Source organism: Paramisgurnus dabryanus, chromosome 6 (assembly GCF_030506205.2).
Source record: "Paramisgurnus dabryanus chromosome 6, PD_genome_1.1, whole genome shotgun sequence".
Classification (NCBI taxonomy): domain Eukaryota; kingdom Metazoa; phylum Chordata; class Actinopteri; order Cypriniformes; family Cobitidae; genus Paramisgurnus; species Paramisgurnus dabryanus.
In genome coordinates this window covers 8,374,752-8,393,115 of record NC_133342.1, presented here as the reverse complement: position 1 = coordinate 8,393,115, position 18,364 = coordinate 8,374,752, and the positions used below count along the sequence as shown (strand labels likewise).

Genomic DNA, 18,364 nt, shown 5'->3' with positions numbered 1-18,364 from the left:
GTGTGGCACGGAATGGCATGGCATGGCATGGCATGGCATGGCATTGCATTGCATTGCATTTCATGGCATGGCCTGGCATGGCAATTTATTGCATTGCATTTCATGGCATGGCATGGCGTGGCATAAACCTCACCTACCAAGCTAGACCAAGGACAATGTGAAACATGGGGGAATTTATACACAAGACAATCAAAGTCAAATTCCTACAGTATTCGATTGTGTTGCCGTTGTTCGTTTTGGAATGACATGACTGGCCAGTCAGAATCAAGCCTTCTGGAGTGCCATGTAATACTTATAAATATTTCATTGTTGACTTGTGGCACTAAAAAAAACATAAAAATAGAAATATTGCATGGCATTGTGTGGCACGGAATGGCATGGCATGGCATTGCATGGCATTGCATTGCATTGCATTGCATTTCATGGCATGGCCTGGCATAAACCTCACCTACCAAGCTAGACCAAGGACAATGGGAATATTTCATTCATATGTTGACTTGTGGCAGTAAGAAAACATAAAAATAGAAATATTACATGGCATTGTGTGGCATGGAATGGCATGGCATTGCATTTCATGGCATGGCCTGGCATAAACCTCACCTACCAAGCTAGACCAAGGACAATGGGAATACTTCATTCATATGTTGACTTGTGGCACTAAGAAAACATAAAAATAGAAATATTGCATGGCATTGTGTGGCACGGAATGGCATGGCATGGCATTTCATGGCATGGCCTGGCATTTCATTGCATTGCATTGCATTTCATGGCATGGCATGGCCTGGCATAAACCTCACCTACCAAGCTAGACCAAGGACAATGGGAATATTTCATTCATATGTTGACTTGTGGCACTAAGAAAACATAAAAATAGAAATATTGTATGGCATTGTGTGGCACCGCATGGCATGGCATGGCATGGCATGGCATGGCATGGCATGGCATTGCATGGCATGGCATGGCATGGCATTGCATTGCATTGCATGGCATGGCATTGCATTGCAATACATGGCATGGCCTGGCATAAACCTCACCTACCAAGCTAGACCAAGGACAATGGGAATATTTCATTCATATGTTGACTTGTGGCAGTAAGAAAACATAAAAATAGAAATATTGCATGGCATTGTGTGGCACGGAATGGCATGGCATTGCATTTCATGGCATTGCCTGGCATAAACCTCACCTACCAAGCTAGACCAAGGACAATGGGAATATTTCATTCATATGTTGACTTGTGGCACTAAGAAAACATAAAAATAGAAATATGCATGGCATTGTGAGGCATGGAATAAAATGAAAGAACAAAGCCCTTACAATATGTTTGGGATTTTCTACAGTAGAAGATTTTAACATGTAACCAGCAAAAGTTCTTGGTTTACTCTTAATGTACACATGTACATTTTTTTTTTTTTTTTGGTTTGATAAACTGCTTCTCGCTGTGGTGTTTTAGATGGCACTAAAACCAGTAAAATGGTGGAAGACGTTATAATTGTGGTGAGAGGAGGGGACAGTGAGTCAGTCTCACGTCTGGCTGCCAAACAACTGCCAACACCAGGCGACATGCAGCTGTGGGGCGACGCTGTCTTCTACAGTCCTGATTTTATCAATCGGAAGGTAAACTTATTATGATTATTCATAAAATGATTCATTTGAATGTTTATTGAAACTGTATCCTGCTGACTGTGGGTTAGTTATGTGTGGTTAAAGCTCAGAGTAATCCGTGAGGATTGATCCAAGTCAAGTAAAGTCATGTTTCTTTGGACAGGATAGCCCTTTATTTATTTATCTACAATGCTTTTGCTTTAAAGCAGGAAACAGCAAGAAAAATATAACACGGGAAAATAGGGAAATGATTAAATATTTAGAATATATAATATAAAGTATTATCGCAATTTTGATTTTACTTTGATTATAATCAAAATGTCTTCTAAATGTATGCAAAAATTCAAGAAAACCTAAAACCACTTGTATGCAATAATCAAATACTAAGCTATAATTTAATGTTTATAATAATGTTGATATATAAAATGTACATTATTATATTTTATATTATAATATTTTCTGTATTATTTATTTTTAAACATAATCTATATTATTATTATTATATACATTATATTATATATTATTATAGCCTACTTATTTTTTGGACACATATAAAGAAGATGTGTAATGACAAATCTTCACGCTTTCCTTCCTCACTTATTAAATCTCTATATGAAAGCATCTGCTTAGTGCCTAATGTAAACGTCATGTAAATGTAATGAGAAGTCCAAACGTCAATCTTGATCTCCTGTCTGTTTTATTAATTAAATGTCATATTTGTTAATGCATCCAATTCTGCTTTAATGTTACTCTGGCCAGTGGACGGCACTGGCTTCTCCAGCGACAGCAAAACCTCCCAAATAAAAAATGCGAAGCAAAACAGAACTTACGATAATAAATACGATCATGGATTTTTTTTTCAAGTTCTTTTGCTTCTATGACAAACTGCGCTAAAATTTTCTGTGGACCAGCGCTGCAGAAAGCCCATATATGGCGTGTTTTATGCAAATTACCATACCTCCAAATTCACTAACGTGAGAAGTTCAAGTGTGTGTATAAATACGAAAAACGTACGCAATTATTAGTGAATGAGACCCAATGTTTCTACTTTCTGATTGGCTATGTAATAGGTGGCCCATTAATATGATGAATAACAGGCACCATGTGAAATTAGAAATGCATTTGAACCTTACATGGAAATGGCTCTTAAAATGAATAAATAAATAAATATATTTTAAGAGGTGGCGAATTTGAATTTCACGAAGTGGCTAATTTGTATGATTTGCTTTTGCCCTTGTGACATTGGGGTCAATGTTGAGGTGGGGTTTTGTATTTTACAAGGTGGCCAATTCGTTTAAATTCGTTTGATTTGCTTTTGACTCTGTGACAATTTGTATGTATTTTACAAGCTGGGGTATTCATATTAATTCATACGTTTTGCTTTTGCCCCTGTGACATTGGGATTAGGGTCAGGTTTCATATTTTTTTAGGTTAATCGTATGATTTTGTACGATTGACTTTGCACAAATTCATACAAATTGGCCAGCTCATGAAATACAAATTACTTCTCGTGAGATCAGGCTGCATTATATCAACAAGTGCACCCCAGCAGCACCCGCATAGCTGGGTTGCCGGTAATTTACCGTCGATTTACATTTATGTTATTTACTGGCAAGAGTTTGTTCAAAGTTAAATAAATTTTAAATATTAACAAGTCTTTATCTTTACAGAATAAAACTATAAAATTACAGCCTCATGCATAGCATTCTGGGAACCAGAAATCATCATCAACCTTTTTCTGTTTTTTGCTTTAGATTTTGTTTCCCAGAATGTTTTGCTTGATGCTGTTTTTTTTTAGTTTTACTCTGTAAAGACAAAGACTTGTAAATGTTTAATGTTCATTTAACTTTGAACAAACTCTTGCCAGTAAATAACATAAATGTAAATCTACGGTAAATTACCGGCAACCCAGCTGCAATTTCTACGGAATTTTTTTACAGTGAAATTGGTGTTGTAAACTGAAAGATTCAAATACTAAATATTTAAAGTATTGATACCTCTTGTGCACTAGACTGAAAAAGTGAAAGCTGTCCCTTCTTAAAAAACGTACTTCAATTTACAACACATAAAAATTAAGTTTTATGTTCACTTTACAGTATGTGAAAATTTTAAGGTGAAAAACTTTAATAACTACTTCAATTGGTAAAACCTAAAATATTTAAACATTTTCAAGTAAAATTATTCACTTAAAGTGAGATCATTTAAAGGAATAGTTCACCCCAAAATTCAAATTATTTTTTACTGATGAACACAAAAGAAGATGTTGATAAATGATGGTAAGCACACAGCGGATTGTAACCATTGACTTTTATAGTACAAATACGATGGAAATCAATGGTTACAATCAGCCGTGTGCTTACCATCATTTATCAAAATATCATTCTTTTGTGTTCATCAAAAGAAAAAAAAACTCTTACAGGTTCAGAACGACATAAGGCTGAGTAAATGATTCATTTTGGGGTGAACTATCCCTGCAAATTGAAAAAGGAAAGTTTTAGTCGTAAATGAAGTCATAAAGTCAAGTTAATCCAACTTATGATCATACCATAGTCTTGGGTAAGGAATAGACTGACAATTGCTAAAGAGATAAATTTTCCAGCTCCCCTTAAGTTAAACATTTGATTCTTACCATTTTGGAATCCATTCAGCTCATATCCAAGTCTGGCGCTAGCACTTTTAGCATAGCTTAGCATAATCCATTGAATCTGATTAGACCATTAGCATCACGCTAAAAATAAGAGTTTTGATGTTTTTCCTATTTAAAACTTGACTCTTCTGTAGTTACATTGTGTACTAAGACTGACAGAAAATTAAAAGTGCTGCCGTACCAATATTACACAGCGCCCAAAAATAGTCCCCTTGGTAACTTTCAATAGCAGGGGATTATTTTTAATATCACTACGCCTGCTGCAGCCATGTTACGACAGCAAAGTCCTTGATTATTACGCCAGAATGAGAGTATAATTTAGAAAACTAATATCTGCTTAGAAAATCACAACTTTAAATTTTCTGTCGACCTTACGCTGATGCTAATGGTCTAATCAGATTCAATGGATTATGCTAAGCTATGCTAAAAGTGGTATCGTCAGACCCGGAGATCAGCTGAATGGATTTCAAAACCGTAAAAATCAAATGTTTAACTTTAGGGGAGCTGGAAAATGAGCGTTCCTTTAACATTTTCCAAGTTTGCAAACTGACAAAATGCAGTAATGATATCATGTTATAACAATATTGAACAGCTGGAACCGCTGTATGAGCTGGTGACCCCACGAGACTTCTCCAGCGCTAACATTCTGAAGAAGAACTTGAGAAGAGCTTTAGATGAGTACATGAGAGAGATCAGCTCCTGCCGCTGCTCACCCTGTCTCAATAACGGCATTGCCATCCTCAAAGGTGAGATCAGTCAAATGATAACACTCTCAGTGAAACATTATTGTTATATATTTTTAAATAATCATTTTTTCAGATTGTAAAACAACTTATTTACTGACTGAATGTACAGTATGTTACTCTTCAACTCAACTTCAAGTCAAGTACAATAACTTTTATGTTTAAAAATGTTTTTGTTATCAGGCACAAGGTGTGTGTGTATTTGTCCACCTGGTTTCAAAGGAGTGAGCTGTGAGATTACCCACAGGACAGGTATGGCCGATAGCAATATTACTGTTGTTTTATTAGCTTTCATGTCTATAAAAATTCATATGATTAATAAGGGTCTCCCTCACTTTGCATGGACACCTTACACACATTTCTCCAAGTCTGTGTCAAAAAGGTTGTGTAGTTGCTCTTGGATTTGACTGTCATTATGTTTCTGATCTTGAATCCAATAAAATGTTGCTCTATGGGCATTTTGCTTGTTTTATTACACATCCAGCATCAGCAATCGATGGCAGTTGGAGTTGCTGGTCTTCATGGTCCCCCTGTACAAGTAAAACTCAGAGCCGGACCCGCCAGTGTAGCAATCCGACCCCGCAGAACGGTGGGATGACGTGTCTGGGACCTCAGGAAGAATCTGCCGATTGCTGAAACTGAAGGACCAGTTTCTCAAACAAAGGACTTTGTTTTTAATAAGACAAAATAAAATCAGACAGTTATACATTAAATACTCTTTATTGTGGATCTTTTATATTGTTAATACATGCATGTAATAAAATAAAACATATTAAACACACACACACGTTGCCATATTGCATTTATACAAACTGTATATTTGATTCCCCTAACCTACCCCAGTTTATATTTGAGTATATTTGAGTTTGATTAATTATATTTTTTTACACAAGCAACACACACATCTCTGCTACAAATAAACATTTGACGTTTGTTTCTATTACTTACCATTCTTGGACAATTACACCAAACGTGACCAAAGTGCAAACGTTACCCCGTAGGTGGGGTTAATTGTAACAGGCAGGGGGTTAGTTGTAACACTTGCTAAAAATTTAGTTTGGAGGCAAATATTTCAATACTATTTTGTTTATTTACTTGAAGTGGATATTGTTTATATATTTGTCTATAATAGACCGGTCTCTACACTATTCATCCCTCATCTAACCAAAGTTCAATTATAAATTAATACAAATGTCTAAATATGTGAAAAAAGCAGCACAATTATGACAAAACATTTTTTATATGTGACCCAGTCTGTGTAGCCAATTCAAAACAACGGCAAGAATTACGTTAACGTTAGCGGTTTTCATATCCTAAGTGCAAAGGGGGTTAACACAGCTTTACAATTAACCCCGCTGGGTCAAAATATTTTTAAGCCCACCAAAAACGTTGCTAAGAGCTGCAGACATATTTCAAAACGATGCTATGTTTTAGTCAACAAGACACTGGTTAATATGACATAGCATTGGATTTGGTATCTTACACACCCAACTTAGAAACCGAAAAAAACATAATATTAAAAAATTTACTTGCATGCCACCAAAACACTCGTTCATCAATAACTCTCTGGAAAAACATTATACATTTCCAATAATTGGCGGGAGATCGTCTTTTGGCAGTGTGGAAAAAAATACTGGAAAACAAAACGGTCAACCTTGTGCAACAATGTTAATCCCACGTTAGTTTTTGCTCCGTGCACCCCTACTATTTGCACGGGATTAGTATTATCTGGGGACCTCATGTGATTTAGAAATTATCTCTCTACATCTAATATTATCACATGACCTCTGTGTTTGGCGAAACATACATGGGGTCACATATCTGGCAGATTCGCACGGCATTTTGATCACAGACCACCTCTGCAATTATTACAAATCGCTAGAGGTCATGTAATACTGTAAACCTAAAAGTTAACTCAACTCAAACCATTTAGGTAAACCGGTTGCATTAGTTTTAAAACAAATACATTTGAGTACTGTGAACTTAAACAAATTGAGTCACTTATATTTAAGTTCACACTACTCAAATATAAGTGCATAATGCAGATGACTCAAGTTCACAGTACTTAAATGTATGTGTTTTAAAACTTTAATGGTCTAATGCAACCTGTTTACTTAAATGGTTTGAGTTAAGTTAACTTTACAGTGCATGCAAATAGGGCTTTATTTACTGATCTTGTACAGTATTTAGTGTCTGTTTATATAGGTGATAACCTCTGTTTTTTTTTTTTTTAATCGGTTATATGATACTGCATCTTGGAAATCCGCATTGTTGTGGAAATCAGATATTCTGAAACATTATTAGGCACATAAATAAAAAAAAAACTCAAGGTACAAAAGTTGTCACTGGGATGGTACCTTTAAAAGTCATAATATCCATACTGTAAGTACCAATTTGCTATTTAAAGGGAAACTCCACTTGCTGATCTCTTTTAGCATAGCTTAGCACAATCCATTGAATCTGATTAGACCATTAGCATCATGCTAAAAAATAACCAAAGAGTTTCGATGTTTTTCCTATTTAAAACTTGACTCTTTTGTAGTTACATCGTGTACTAAGATTGATAGGAAATTAAAAGTTGTGATTTTCTAGGCAGATATGGCTAGGAACTATACTCTCATTCTGGCGTAATAATCAAGGACAATGGCTGCAGCAGGCGTCGTGATATTACGTACTGCCCACAAATAATCCACTGCTATTGAAAGTTACTAAGGGGACTTAGTGATTAAAAAAAGTGGAATGTCCCTTTAAGGTACCAATATGTACCTCTTAGGTATCAATGTTTACCTTTGAGGTACCAACATTCACCTTTTAGGTTAAAAAGTGCACTTTTTAAAAAAGGTACCACCCCAGTGACAACTTTGGGAATGTAATTAAAATACACACAGACATTAAGAATCGAAGTATTGACACTCAAATGGCGAGCTTCATGTCGCAGTGCATGCTGGGTATCAGCATAAACGTATCCATGACTCCCAGCATGCACTGCAGCATGAATAAATTAAGCATATAAAAAATTTTCATAATTTGGCTTCATTTAAGCTGAAAAGTCAACACGTTTACTCACAGTAGTTTATGGTAGATCACCGTTATTTTTCACAATAGTAAAGTTTTGACACCATGTGTTGGCATGTGTTTCACCTTTATTACTGCACATACATTTTAAAGTGGCACTGGTTAACATTTGTGCGTAAAACAAAATGATAGAATTATAGTGTAAAGTAAGTATGAGTGAATTTTAGCAACTTTTTGTTTGAACCTTGCGTCCTTGACAAGCTAAACCACGGTTTGGTGCAGGGTTGTTACATTCCCGTGTCCGCGTCTTTTTTCCAGATGTGCAGGAGGACCAGCTGCTCCAGCAGCTCCAGGATCCATCTGTAGGACCTGCTATAAGTAATAAAATGATTGTTTCCAAAGTCCTATTTAAAGCCTGTATTAAAAAGCATCTAAGTACAACATTTGAATTTTGATAAAAGACGTAAAGTTAGTATACTATCGCTCCCGAAATTAACTTGAAATGGAAACTTGTGCTTTTTTGACTACTTCTGAATGATGTAGGACATGTTATAGTTTGTAAAGTAAATCACCTTCTCTTTGAGTCACTTCACAAGCATCACCACTGTATCCACCTTTACATATACAGCTGCATTCTGCCCTGGAGAGCACAGGAAATCCATTGTTCTTGCAAGGGGCACAGTGACACGTGTTGAATATCTGCATGTACTCTTCCCATGCCATCTTAAGATGGGGCATCTTTGGACGCAGCTGCTCAGCTGCCGTGCTAAAGCGCACCAACTCGTATATTGGGAGAATCTACAACAAAACCATAATGACCATTAAACAATTTAAGGCAGTGGTTATCAAACTGGGCCCCTGGTTTTATGACATTTTATAAAATACATAAAAAAATAAATAAAAAAAATAAGGTTACTAACCAACAGCACTATAATTTTTATAATTTAATATGTTTTGTTTAATTCAAATTTTAAGCATTAGAGTGTTTTATGTCATAAATTTTATTTGGGGTACCACGAAGTAATGTACCATACACAAGGGTGGCCACACGCCAAAAAAGTTTGAGAACTACTGATTTAAGGGATAATTTTTCACTTTCAATTACATTCTTTAAAGGCAGGGTGCATGATCTCTAAAAGCCAATGTTGACATTTGAAATCACCTTAACAAACACGCCTCTACCCCAATAGAATCTGGACCTTCTGTTGATGGACCCGCACCACACAAACACAACCCAGGCAACGATATCGGTTAGTAGACACGCCCCTTACTGCTGATTGGCTACAATTGTGTTTTGGTACTCGACCTGACTCATGCAAAAAATCATGCACCCCGCCTTTAAGGTGTTAAATGATGGCATAGAAAAACACTTTCTTGTAAGAACCTTTAACCTTCCTATTTCCCAAGAGGTTCTTTGTAAGGGAAAGAAGCAATGAAATGATAAAAAAAGAAGGTTAGTTGGGAAAACCAAATTGTTTCTTTTATGGCATCGCTGGGAAAAAACTTTTATAGTACCTTCTTTTTTAAGAATTTGTACTGTACCATCAGCAACACTGCTTTAAAAGCTGACTCCAGGGGCGCACAAAGTAGGGGTGCTGGGGTGCTGCAGCTCCCCCTAATTTTGATCCTTTTATATTTAGCCTTTGTCAAGTGTCACATCTCTTGGGCTTAACTTAGCACCCTCTTCTTTACGTTACATTAGCAATACGCACGCTTATAATGTTGATTCATAGCCGCAGCATATTTAGCTGCTTTTGCTATCGTGTATTATGTTGTGCTATCTGTCGTTTTTCTATGCTTTCCACTGCTTCTATTATTGTAAAGCTGCTTTGAAACAATCACAAATTGTGAAAAGCGCTATATAAATAAAATTGAATTGAATTGAATTGTTGGCAAACGCTATTTGTCCCAGATCTGCCCATTGAGTTGCTTAAGAAAGATGGGCAGAATTCAACATCTTCGTTGGCGCATGTGGCTCATACATCTGGCTTTTGACATGATACCTGTTTCGAATTCACTAGTTTCCCATTTTTATCACAAATCAAAAAGGCTTTTTCACTAAAAAGGAAGAAAAAAAATACAAAAATACTGTGGTGCAAATAGTATCTAAATTGCAAAAAAATATTTTCAAGAAAACAAATTCTTTGTATTTTTGTCTTGTTTTCAGTAAAAATATAAAAATTCTTAAATGAAGATGCTTTTTCTTGATGAGCAAAATGACCCAAGAAAATAAGTCTAGTTTTAAGAATAAAAATATCAAATTTAAGTGATTTTGTGCATAAAACAAGCAAAAAATCTGCCAATGGGGTAAGTAATTTTTTCTTGAATTTACTGTTTAAGAAAAATGTTCAAGATTTTTTTGCTTTCCCCATAGGCACATTTTTTGCTTATTTTATCCTCAAATTCACTTAAATGTGATATTTTTGGTCTAAAAACTAGACTTATTTTCTTGGGTAGTTTTGCTCATCAAGAAAAAGCATCTTTTTTTTAAGAAATTTTGATATTTTTACTGAAAACAAGACTAAGATTTTTCTTTTCTTGAAAATCATTTTTGCAGTGTAATATAAAAAGTATAGTTACCAAAGAGGCTGCACCCATGCCCTCACTAAAACTCTTTCTTAAACTCTCAAAACTATGAGTTATTATCAACCTAATTTGGAGAGGATATTAAAGATTTAAAGTGGTCCGGACCTGGGCGACAGCATATCCACTTACGGCCATACACACAGCACCCCAACTTGAAACATCTCCCGCACACCTGGTTGACTCTATTAATAGTACAAGGCATATAAAACACAGTAACAATATACAAGCATGACGATAAAGCACCTCAAATTCAATCAATGCCGGGTTGTATTTAAGACTCTTTCCCCAATTCTTGTAACTTTCGCCATCCTTGATGACCAAGTTTGCACTGCTGGGGCCCGTATGTCCTCCTTTCACAAAGTGAATGACATCCTCAATAACTCTGTCGGTTTTCCTTTCAACTGTTAAAAAAAGTTTAAAGAAGTGTGAAAAGACAGATACAACAGATCAACCACCAAAAAACTGTACGTACATTCACTCCCTCCTCCGCGTTTATCACAATGTCTTCCTTTCAGTGTCATTTCGGCAGTGATCTCCTCCGACACAGTCAAGCCCAAAGAGCCACCAATGCAGAGACCGAACTCACGCCCTGTTAGTTCTGACAGCGACAAAATGTGATGAAAGAAACATACGAAACATTAGAAATGTGAAGATATTGTGGACCTGCAGTTAAAGTGTAGTGGTCACTTTCAACCCACTTTCAATGTGTGCTTTTTAAGTCTAACCTTTTCTTCTCATGGTCTCCTTGTTTACAATCGCAACATAATCCATGACTCCACCCATGGTTCCCTCTGTGACGTAGTGCGTGCCGTATTCATTAAAGAATTGGGAATAAGCGGCAAAGTGGTACTGGTCAGGAAGTTCGGTCAGAGCCCACAGCATCTCTTCATCCAGCATCAAGTCTTTGCTCCTCATCTTAAACTTTGCTGTCTGCACTGTTGACAACAGCCGGATGAACCCCACCTCCTAAAGATGCAACATGCAGATTAAGACCTGAAGATTCATTTAGGGTCACCAGAGTTGAATATTTTGTGACTTTATACTTTTATTATGCATTTCTTGTCATATTGGCACTGCCAAGTTTAAAAAATAAAATAAAACAAGGGTCAGCCAAAAATGTGGTCATTAATTATATTTTTAACCATAATATCCTTTCTTGTTAGTTTTCGGATATTGTAATGCATTCACTTTAAATAAACATGTCGGACAAATGCATAAATGTAAAAAGTTAAAATGACAAAGACAAATCAAGTTATTTATTGCATGAATATATACATTAGTCAAATGTATTACTTTACCTTATTTTTGTATTCTGATATGTTTTTTATAAAAGTGTGTTCGTGGCCCATATTAATACCAGCTTCCACATGATAGACTCCAAATGACAGTCCAAAGTTTGAAGATGATTCTGTCTTCATTGCTTGGAGCAAACTAACAGCATCCTCATAATAATCTGTACCTTCCTCAGTAGATGCTTGTGCCTTGCAAGAACAGAACCACAGTAAATCTGATGCACATCCAAACTGGATCATATGTTTTTAGTTTGTAATGTGTAATATAAAACAAGTAAGGTTTTCATAGGAAAGGTTCATTTTCTAAATCCACATTCATCAGCAAAACATTTTAAGGGTTATGTGACCCAGTACCACAAAACCAGTCGTAAGATGAATAAATAAGCTTTCCATTGATGTATGGTTAGTTACGATATTTGGCGATATACAACTATTTAAAAATCTGCAATCTGAGTGTGCAAAAAATCTAAATATTGAAAAAAATTATGTCCAAAATATGTCACATATTACTGACAAGACATAACATTTTTATATATTTACGGTAGGAAATATACAAAATATCTACATGTATCATGATCTTTACTTAAAGGAACAGTATGTAGGGTTGTGGCCAAAACTGGTATTGCAATCACAAAACTTGTGGGTAAAACTGGTACTGCAATCACCCAACTGGTGGCCAATAAACAACAACATAAACATCAGTTGAGGGTTGCAACTCCACTTTTTAAATGACAATATCCTGGCCGGACCGCTGTTGTCAGTGATATAAGTATTTGAAATGAAAATGATTTCTTAATGTCTAGTGATATATCAGGACCATTATATGATTAATTGATATACATTTCTTACATACTGTTCCTTTAATATCCTAATGATTTTTGATATTAAAAATTGACAATTTTGACCCATACAATGAATTGTTGGCTATTGCTACAAACTCATGACTGGTTTTATGGTCACAAATAGACTAAATATAACACACCATAAACTGATAGGAGAGGTAGTTGTAAGGTTTCCGGTAATACTTTTCATCATCAACATAACCGAGGTGTTCACAGAAGGGATCGTAGGTGAGTTTGCGCCACTCTCCGTTATAGATGTATTCACAAATGCCTCCATAGTATTTGGGGTCAAGAACAGGATTCATAAAAGTATCCAATAAGGCATTATATCTGTTGAGAACAATTAAAAGAAAATGTTTGGGGTTGATAACACATACTGTACTTTAGTGTCGGTAATACTTTTCTAATGAAACACAGGGGTCCCAAAAACTAATTTGGCCATTGCATTGGATAACAAATTTCAGTGCACACCAAATAATGTAAGAGCTATTCACAATCTTCCGAGCCATTTTTGCGATTCGTTTTAAGCCATCAAGGTGAATTTTTAGTGGATGTATTAAATTAGTTCTCAACCGCTGGATCATCAGTACAAATTTGTAATCCAGACTGTGAAAACCAAGGGGCAACTTTATGATCTCTCTGATGAAGCCAATACAGAAGTGACTTAAACTGCAATTCATTGACTGGCCACTAGAGCGAAAAGGGAGTCAATTCCAATAGACCCCCATGTTAAAATGCCTTACTTTACAGCTGAAAATAATATGTTTACAGCCTGTTACAAAAAGTGTTTTTGGTCTATATAGCTAATTTTGCCCTTCATGACAACTGGGAGGGGGTGAATTTATTTGTAACTCGTACGTATAAATTATATTAAGCTTTAAAATTCTGCATAAATAAGGGTGTGGCCACTTGAGTGACAGGTGAACTACCGTCGAGCTAGGAGGGTGTGGTTTTAGCAACCAGCCACCTCAGCTATACCCACGTCCCGCCTCTTTACCCATTTTCGGTTATCCGCAAGTGATGCACAATGACACGCTGCCAAGATGGCGGCGCAACTACTGGCTTCAAAAAAGCTCTTCGCAATCCTATGGGTGACGTCACAGACACTATGACCATATTTTTTATAGTCTATTTTGTGATTTACTGTCATTTTGTGAAAATTTTACCTTGATATACTGGCGTAGTAAGATCAAAAATGTAAATGTATGACTGAAATCAAACTTTGATGCTCCAAATCTCATCATTAGATTATAAAACTTTTATCTGGATTCATAGACACCATCACAAATATGCTGCATATTGCTTTTTTTAAACCAAACAACATTATTTTTGTGAAATATTTAGCTTGTAAAGTGTGTGCTTGTGCTCCTCTAAAATGAATTGCACTTGATGTGCAATTTTATTAATGCAATTGCGCTCATACATTTTTAAAGACCCAAGTGTTTAAAGACCGGGTAAAGTCATTATCGTCAATTGTTTCTAAACACATTATAAATGTTAGAAATGTATTACAAAGTGTAAACTATTGTAGTACTGAATTGTGGAGTTACACTGTTAAACAGTTTTTACACATTTCTGAGTTCAGGATTATTTGGGCAGGGTTAAAACGGTGGCTTGATGACACACTGGAGCCACCAAGCATGGCCCCACCCCTAACACAAAGCTCATTTGGATTTACATCCAAAAAAAACGGTACATTTTTGCTCACCCCTGCTGTAAAAATCAGCATCAAACCAGCATGGGAAATATGCTGGTCTATGCTGGTTTAGCTGGTGGTCACCAGCATACCAGCACCAAAAACACAACATATTCTGCTCTTGCTGGTATGACCAGCTTGGGATGCTGGTGCTAGTGCTGGTTTGTTGCTAGTTTAGCTGGTGCTAATGCTGGTGCTGATGTTGGTTTTGTGCTGGTTTAGCTGGTATTCACTAGCAAACCAGCACCAAAACACAACATATGCTGGTCTTTCTGGTATGCTGTTTTTGTCAGCATGGAAACAGCACATATAAAGTGGCAATATTAACATGCTATTATAAATTATATGTGGGTTATAATTAGCTAAAGCTTTACATACACACTTTAGGGACACTAATGACATCTTAAACACGTCTCATAAAATGTCCCCTTTACTTGCTGGTGCCATTGTATATCTTCAATAATCCAGTTCTATGACTTAAAGAAATACTTGACGTGTATTTTTTAGTTATCATCATACCCTTGAGTGCCTTTCTCAGCTCCTGGTATGAGCATCATGTCGGTTTCTGTACATTTGGTTTCTCTTGTATTGATGACAGTACAGTTAGATTCATCTTCCTCTGATAGACATTCGATCTCACCATTACAGCGAAGCTGCTGTCCAATACAACGTCCTATGAGGACACACACAGCATTTAAAATACGTTCAGGAAAACCTATAAACGCAAATGCAAGCAAAAATGTTTACCACTTGGCCCACATGCAAACATTTCTCCGCAGTGGTCCTGAGGTTGACAGTCTCCCTCTTCTGGACATTTCCTCTTATCCCACTGACTGTGAACACACTGCTGACCCCCAAACTGAGAGGGACGTTCCAAGTACTGGAAACGAAACTACAAAACACTTTTAACTCAGATTTTATTATTAAATAATATCACAGAAATTAAATGTCTAGGATGTAAGAAAAGTTAAGTATTGTAGCCCTATCATTTAATGTATAAGAGGGGAAAAATACATCATCTGAGTCCAATAATTTAAAGGTTTACCGTCCTCTCTGTACAAGAGTTGCATGGTGACCATTCTGACCAACTCTTGAGTTTACATTCAATAGGAGCTGGTCTTCCAACACTTCTCATATGTCTTGAAGAATTAGCCCTTAATCGATAAAACATTGATTTATTAACAGCAATGAAAAACATGAGAAGAGTAAATTTCTTGTTACCTGTTGTGTAGTACGTCATCGGTAAATCTGCCTGAAACACAATGACTAAAACATAAAAGAAATCCTCCAAACGTACAGAGAGAAAACACAAATCCACACATAGCTGAAATAAGTGTTTCAAGCTTTGAGATTTATCTGATAGGTAAGTCCACAAAGCAAAAGCTGTTTGTCTTGTAAATGATCAACAGGGTTACAGTAGGTGATGAGGGGGAGTACTTACGAAATACTTGTCACAAACCACTTACGGCAAAAAACTAATTCTTTGGCCAAAATATATTTTAAATATATGCTAAATACATTTTGAAGAATTAATGCTCAGTTGAATATATTTTTGAATTTGGAAATATATTTAGTTTTAACCTTCATATATCAACATATACTTCAAAATGTATTTCAAGGGGAAGCAAATATATTTCTAATTTTACAACCCATGTGGCAAAAATTTATTTTTTGCCTAAATATATTTTAAATATATACTAAATACAAGTTAATTTTATAAAGTATCTTTTTAAAGTTGAAAATATATTTAATTTGAACCTTTTTAAAACTGTTATGTTTACAAGCTTGTAACATAAACAAAGTTTTTCTTCCAATACGACGTGAATATATTTCCTCGGATTGAAATATAATGGAGGGCTAAATATATTTTTAATGCTTTAAAATGTATTTTCTTTTAAAATATATTTAAAAATAAAAAATGGCCACATGTTATATTTATTTTTTAAAAAGTTAAATAAGAGTTAAATTCTAATTCTGAGTTTCCTTATTTTTATTGACTCCATAGCTTACGTTTATTTATTTATGTACTTAATGGACACATAACGTCACAGATTTTAGGCTACTTACGTTTTACGTTTTATTATTGCGTTTGAATATGATTCATTTAAAGTTTGGTTGATATCTTTGCTACTTACTGCAGTTTTGTATTCGTCTTTATGTGAGGTTGCGCAAACCGATCAGCGTTTGACATCAAAGTGCCACGAGAAGGATTCTGAGCAGTCTGCTCTCGCGCTACTTTGATGTCATACTGTGATCGATCTGCGCAGTTTCAGTTAAAGTAAAACACACCTCTTTTGCTGGGAGCTTAATTAATATTAAGTATCAAGCGTTTCGCAAGCAATCATTTGCTATCTTATTTACCAACTTCTCTTTTGACCAATCAGTTTGAACTGCCGTTTACCAACTTTTGCCTTTCAGCCAATCCAGGGCGATTACCGGCGTGGGCCTATTAAATATTCATGAGCCAAGGCTTCAATAGCGCGCCGGGTTCAAACGTGAAAGCGTGTTGTTTCGTCTGAATGAGTTTTTTGGATTCGTTTATATTATGTGAGGTTCATGGAGTCCGTGTTCAGCCAAGAAGGAGATAAAACAAAAATGGAGCAGGTAATGAAGTTATTAGCAGTGAGATAACAAACTATCTAAAATTTTAAAAGGTAAACACATGTTATACCAAACGGATGTATGTATGGATCGACGTTTATATCACAAACACGTAATTTGCATTTAATTTAACACTTAATTATTTAACCAATGTGTTTAAACACTAAATATTGCCCTACCTTATGAAAATGAACCATGGTTATATAAAAATCTAAATTTGTGGTAATCAATCTGCTAAAAATATGGTTACTTCACTATTAAAACCATGCTTTTTCCTATGGGTACACTGACTGCTTGTTAATATTTTTAATATTTTGGTTTGTTTACCTGTATTGATGATAAATATATTGCTGTCAGTAGTCTGATCATTTTATATTGATTTTAGGAAATCTCCAGTTTCAAATCCATCAGGGCAAAGTTTCAGGAAGAGATCCTGGCAAAAAACAGACCTTTGTTTCCGGAGAAACCCAAACGCCTCCCAACTTTAGGCCGCTCTGGTTTTATAAACATAACCTCAGGTTCAACTGTAGAGACGACCGTCGGTCGGCCCTCCGGTCTTCCCAGAGTCATTTTCAGAGAAGACAGGAACGTTCCTTCAGGAAAATGGCCTGTATCTTTCCCAAGCTTTTCTCACACAACACCTGAAGACAGTCGGTTTGAAGATGGTAGGAACAGACCATCATATCAAGTCCGACATTTGCCCCTCGTGTTGCCACTTTCGAGCGAGCCAAAGCCCGATTCTGCTGCTCCTTTATCGAAGGGAATCACATCACCTCTCAGATGTATCAAGAAACCAATGCCTGCACCATACAAGCCAGCCAAAATGTCACTATCCAGTAAAGAAATAGGAAAAATTGGTCACACCGAAGAGCACACTGCTAAAGCTTTGAATTCAGGACCCGTTGAGGTCCACCAGGCTACGGTGTCAAACCCTGGCTCGCAGTGTCCCAGTCCAGAGCATCCGTCTACATCTTCACCAAGCGAATCGCTGACGGGTTCGTCTCCTAGTAGTGTTTCTCAGTTCTTCGACCAGCACGTCCTCAGCACGCTCGAGAAAGCCAAAAGAAAGCTCTCACATAAAAACCTGCTGGTGTGTGGCAGACCAAAGGGGTTTTACTTAAATAAAAGTACAGCTTTCACCGATAGTCCTCCATCCCCGACTGGATCTGAGAGCTCTCACCCTGAGACTGTGATTCCTGCACGGGGAAGATGTCCATTTAATGGCGTCCCTGTTTATGCTTCCACGTCTCCTTTGAAGGTCAATAAAACATCACACAGTAAGTCGCTAAACGTTCAATGATGATGAGTACTTATAATAGAAAGTTACCTCATAAGAT

The 18,364-nt window shown here is 36.2% G+C and overlaps 3 protein-coding genes across 5 annotated transcripts in view; 2 read left to right on the top strand and 1 right to left on the bottom strand.

Annotated features, from left to right (window-relative positions):
* c8b (complement component 8, beta polypeptide) overlaps positions 1-5,935 on the top strand; it is a 44,787-nt gene extending 38,852 nt beyond the window's left edge. The window contains 4 exon segments of the mRNA XM_065262288.2: positions 1,454-1,617; positions 4,845-4,998; positions 5,179-5,247; positions 5,480-5,935. Of these exon segments, the coding sequence (XP_065118360.1) occupies positions 1,454-1,617; positions 4,845-4,998; positions 5,179-5,247; positions 5,480-5,631 (539 nt within the window). The 3' untranslated portion in view covers positions 5,632-5,935.
* A 2,185-nt stretch (positions 5,936-8,120) lies between these two features.
* c8a (complement component 8, alpha polypeptide) lies at positions 8,121-15,819 on the bottom strand. 2 transcript variants are annotated; one of them, XM_065262287.2, is made up of 11 exons: positions 15,648-15,819; positions 15,472-15,580; positions 15,174-15,318; positions 14,946-15,099; positions 12,871-13,060; positions 11,895-12,077; positions 11,322-11,562; positions 11,069-11,194; positions 10,840-10,997; positions 8,583-8,808; positions 8,121-8,379 (listed from the first exon to the last, which is right to left on the bottom strand). In XM_065262287.2, the coding sequence occupies exons 1-11, from the start codon at positions 15,746-15,748 to the stop codon at positions 8,234-8,236; spliced, it is 1,779 nt and encodes a 592-aa protein (XP_065118359.1). In that variant the 5' UTR covers positions 15,749-15,819; the 3' UTR covers positions 8,121-8,233. The 2 variants fall into 2 exon arrangements, with proteins under 2 accessions (XP_065118359.1, XP_065118358.1); XM_065262286.2 differs by having other exon boundaries at positions 8,121-8,382; positions 15,648-15,818.
* A 595-nt stretch (positions 15,820-16,414) lies between these two features.
* Positions 16,415-18,364, top strand: part of LOC135744244 (uncharacterized) — a 31,290-nt gene continuing 29,340 nt past the window's right edge. For both annotated transcript variants that reach the window (XR_012336811.1, XM_073814913.1), the window contains exons 1-2: positions 16,415-17,030; positions 17,413-18,304. Coding sequence is in view for 1 of the 2 variants with exons in the window: in XM_073814913.1 (XP_073671014.1) it covers positions 16,983-17,030; positions 17,413-18,304 (940 nt within the window). In the remaining variant the exon portion in view is untranslated. The remainder of the gene's footprint in view (positions 17,031-17,412; positions 18,305-18,364) is intronic.